General features: G+C 37.4%; 1 protein-coding gene across 1 annotated transcript in view; it reads right to left on the reverse strand.

Annotated features, from left to right (window-relative positions):
- Nucleotides 1-280: 280 nt before the first annotated feature.
- KCNK1 (potassium two pore domain channel subfamily K member 1) overlaps nt 281-4,081 on the reverse strand; it is a 34,572-nt gene continuing 30,771 nt past the window's right edge. Inside the window, exons 3-4 of the mRNA XM_009644137.2 lie at nt 3,382-3,777; nt 281-540 (exon numbers count right to left, since the gene is read on the reverse strand). Of these exons, the coding sequence (XP_009642432.1) occupies nt 281-540; nt 3,382-3,777 (656 nt within the window). The remainder of the gene's footprint in view (nt 541-3,381; nt 3,778-4,081) is intronic.

Here is a 4,081-nt window from a genome sequence, read left to right on the forward strand (position 1 = left end):
CAAACCTTTCTCTCTGGCACCTCTGAAAGTGGCACACCTAACTCCTTATCCCTCAAGCAAAATGGCCTAATGTTCCCAGCCACATCCTAAATTTTTTCCCTATTCCCAGGGTGGTTCCCACATTTTTCCCAGAAGTCTTTTCTATGTCAGAAGTGATGAATCCTTGTTAAAGTAGCACAGTCTTCCCGTTTTTATATCTTCAGAAAAAAAATATGAGGCATTCTATTTCTTATGGTAAGTAGCATAAATGCACCAAAACAACGGTATGGATACCCCTGTATTAATTGTTTAGTGAGCTGTCATTGGAAGTTGGGGACTGGGAAGTCACAAAAGGCTCATTTGCCTTCTGATCGTCCTTCATGGAGGCTGCTTGGTCTGAGATGGAAGAGAAGGAGAGCTGGTCATGTTCCATTATATGCACTTGGTCCTCTTCCTTGTCCTTCTTCACATAAAACAACTTTCTAAACTTTTTGAGCTCATGGAGTTCACAGAAAGTCTCGAGGACCACCAACATTGCAATAAGGCCCAGCAACAGATAACCTGGGTACCAAAAAAAAAGAAAAAAAGTGTTTTAATTATTAGCAAATTAAGTGGGGCTGGAACAGTTTTATCCCTGTAACTTTTCCCACCCCATCACCTCTGAATAGTATGTTAATTTTCTTTATGACCCAGTTGCAGAGCTCTGTAACCCACTTTTAGACTGTTAAATCTTTTTTTTCCTCTTTCATTCTACAACCAGCAAGACACCACATAATTGAAAAAAGTAATGCTCGTGTCTTTAATTCTGTTACAACTGTACAAGAGAAAAACATGTAAAGGCATTAAATGACACAGAATATTAAAATTTACCACATGCACGCTTTCCCACTTCTTACGACCTTCATGATTAAATGCTCTTCAAAAGATTTTTTTCCCTTAATACATGTTAGAAATAGAAGTAAACATATGGCAGCTAATTATGGTTATTTGTTGTTTGTACCAGTTTAGCATGACAAATCACTTATATTTAACTAAAACTTTTAAATTATAAGAAGATATCCAACACCCTGAAATGAGTGGAAAACCAAGGCAACTAGAAATGTGTACAAGACTAATCAAATCAAAATGAAAAATTACTGTGAAATTACTGCTGATATTTTAAAAACCTGACAAAGTTGCTATATCTGATGAAACCTTGAAGATTATTTGCAATGCTTTACTAACATACATAAACTATCCAAACTTGGAAATGTTACTTAAATGATATTATTGATGACTTTGGTGATGTACTGACCATTGATTTTTAAAGGTAGTCAACTCTCATAGACTGAGACTTTTGGAAATGGAGCTTCGTATGCTTAACAGCCCACTGTGCTCTTTTTTTTTTTCCTCCCCAAACATATGCATCTAGAATTTGAGGGAAGGTATTAAAATGAGCAGTTCTTAATCTCAATGTTTCATTAGATCCCTGCTACTGATTGTTACAATTTAATGAGGAGCATGACTACTTGAATATTTTATCATTTCAACGAGTAAATCAAGCAGAAGCTAAGTGTATAATTATTAGTACAACATGCTCATCCAAAGGCTGAACATTAAATGTGCTGAAAGAGCAACACAGATTAATTATTATAATCTACATATGGTCACTGTTCTGTTACCTAAAGGCATAAATATTTCACCTGTAGTTACAGATTCACTGGCAATAACACTCTACTTTTCCTTCCAGGAGCACCAATAAATCAATATCGCAGTACCAGGTACTGATCTAAATCAGCACGACAGCTAAAATTTATGAATGGTTTTTAAGCTTTATCTCATGACATCACATAGGAGATATGCATTAACACAAGGAAGAAGTGACAAAGCTATGCCAATTAAATGCATCCATAAATCTGCACTGAGAATTCTGTAATTATCTCTGAAACTCGGTCCAGCTGATCACCACTTGATTTAGAGAACAGGACTTGTATTCTCCTAAAGATGCTTGAAAAGCCTCTAGCACTCATTAAGCATTTTCTGGTGTAGAACTCCAAAAATTTTCTTGAAGAAAATTTAGGTTCACCAAGAAAACATTTTATACATCCTGTTTGGTTCCTTGAAAGTTATGACCTTAAAACCTGTTGAAAGTCAATATTCTAAGGTCAAAACTTTGCCTAAAGTCTATTTTTTCCTTGTAGTATTTCCTGCAATTTATTTCCTAAGTGTTCTGAAGTTTGAAAAAGGATGATCTGAGCCATAATGTTTTCTTCTGAGTTTTCAGAATCACTAGAATTTTTACAATGCTTTTACTATGCGTGACTTTCTCCATTCACTTCATCATTTAGCATCCCCAAATAAACTCTGCAGATCAGTGGGGTAATAATTAAAAGCTAATGCTGGTAAGACAAACACGATCGGTAAATGGGGAAATCTCCTACAATGACAACAGGCCTGGCAGGAGAATAAAATAAAGTGTTCTCTTCACTATTTCAAGTCTCCACTTCAAGGAATGAAAACTTAAGGCCCAACCTTTCTTTAGGTAAAACACAAAGCTAAGTCAATGGACAATTTGCCTACATTAAGATTGATGGATCATGTGCAGGAGAACAGACAAATGCATCCCAGCCTAAGAAACAGACCTGACAGGAAAGGTTTGTTTTGGCCATTCAGATCTTTTAAGCGGTGCATCTCATGACTCAGGACTGGGCAAACTGAAGCCATATCGGAAACTGGGATGCTTCAAAACACTATCACTGGAGAACATTGACTTCAGTGTGCATTCACTCAGAATGCCAACACAAATATAATTTTCTTAGCTCTACTTTGATCAAATCATTGAACACCGTGCCTCTCTTCTGAGTCAAACATAATTAAACAATTCAAATTTAACATTCATGGTCTTGCTTTGCTATTGTCTCAGTCTACTTGTCTCTCTTTGACAGCTGGTATGTACTAGTGCCAGCTTCAGCTACCTTCTGTTACAACTGGAGTCAGAAACTCTGCTATTCTGCCTCACTTCCCGTTGCTCCTCGATTCAGGTCTGTCCACCTGTCATCTCACCTTATGAGATGACCTTAGGTTACAAGGATCATCTTCCTGGCTCTGTGATGCACTGAAATCTTAGCCCAAGATGCTCACAACCATTTTCATAACAGTAACATGAGCATTTTTTTCTACTATTAATAAGAGAGTAAGCAGCTGTGGTTCAGCACAATGGAATTCTGATTTTAGCTTTTTCCTTCTGAGAGAACTGACCTTATTTAAAGGTTTCCTCTTTGCACAGCCACCTACAATGCCCAGTTTGCTAGCTGACAGCTCACAAAACAATCACTATCCACAGAATGGAAAGGGAAAGTCTGATTTTTTTTTTTTTTTTTTTTATCAAATGCCTTTTATTTAGCTGGTTAGTTTGACACTTACATGTAATTCCAATTTTATACAGCTCTCGGAATTTTTGATTGTAGCCTTCTCCCGGCACATAGTCCCCGAGGCCAATGGTGCTCAGGGAAATGAAACAAAAGTAAAAAGATTCCAAAAAATTCCAGTCATCTTCCAGAACAGAGAATATTGCTGCTGGGATTAAGAAGAAGCATGAGACAGTGATGAACCCAAGGACTATAGCGTGGATGATCGCAACAACCTGCTTGGAGAAGCCCCAGCGAATGTGGAAATAGAGTACAGGCCGCCTGGTGACATACACAATGATGCGCTGTACCACTGCTGTCAGAAAAAGCAGTGTAAATGGGATCCCGATGGCTGAATAGATGATGCAGAAGGCCTTTCCTCCATCAGATAAAGGCACTGTGTGTCCATAACCTGGAACAAAGCAGAGAAGGCATAGGTTAAGCTGAAGCTGAGAGCTCAGGTATCCAATTTGATATTGTGCGAGAAAAAAAAAAAAGCTTCACTACTGCTAATTCTAAATTCTGCTATTCTTGAAAAATGCCGTTCAAAGATCTGTTTTAAGCAGGCAAACAAAGCCTAGGTGCTAGCAATAAGCAAATAAAAATAAAAAAAAAATTGTTGTATTTCAAAATTGTGAATGGAATTGTATAAACACTTATTTTGGAGAAGGAAGTAAAGCCTAGTCAGGACTGGGAATCTATACCAGGAAATCTGT

The sequence above is a fragment of the Egretta garzetta genome, unplaced genomic scaffold (genome assembly GCF_000687185.1).
Source record: "Egretta garzetta isolate BGI_Z169 unplaced genomic scaffold, ASM68718v1 scaffold118, whole genome shotgun sequence".
Lineage (NCBI taxonomy): Eukaryota > Metazoa > Chordata > Aves > Pelecaniformes > Ardeidae > Egretta > Egretta garzetta.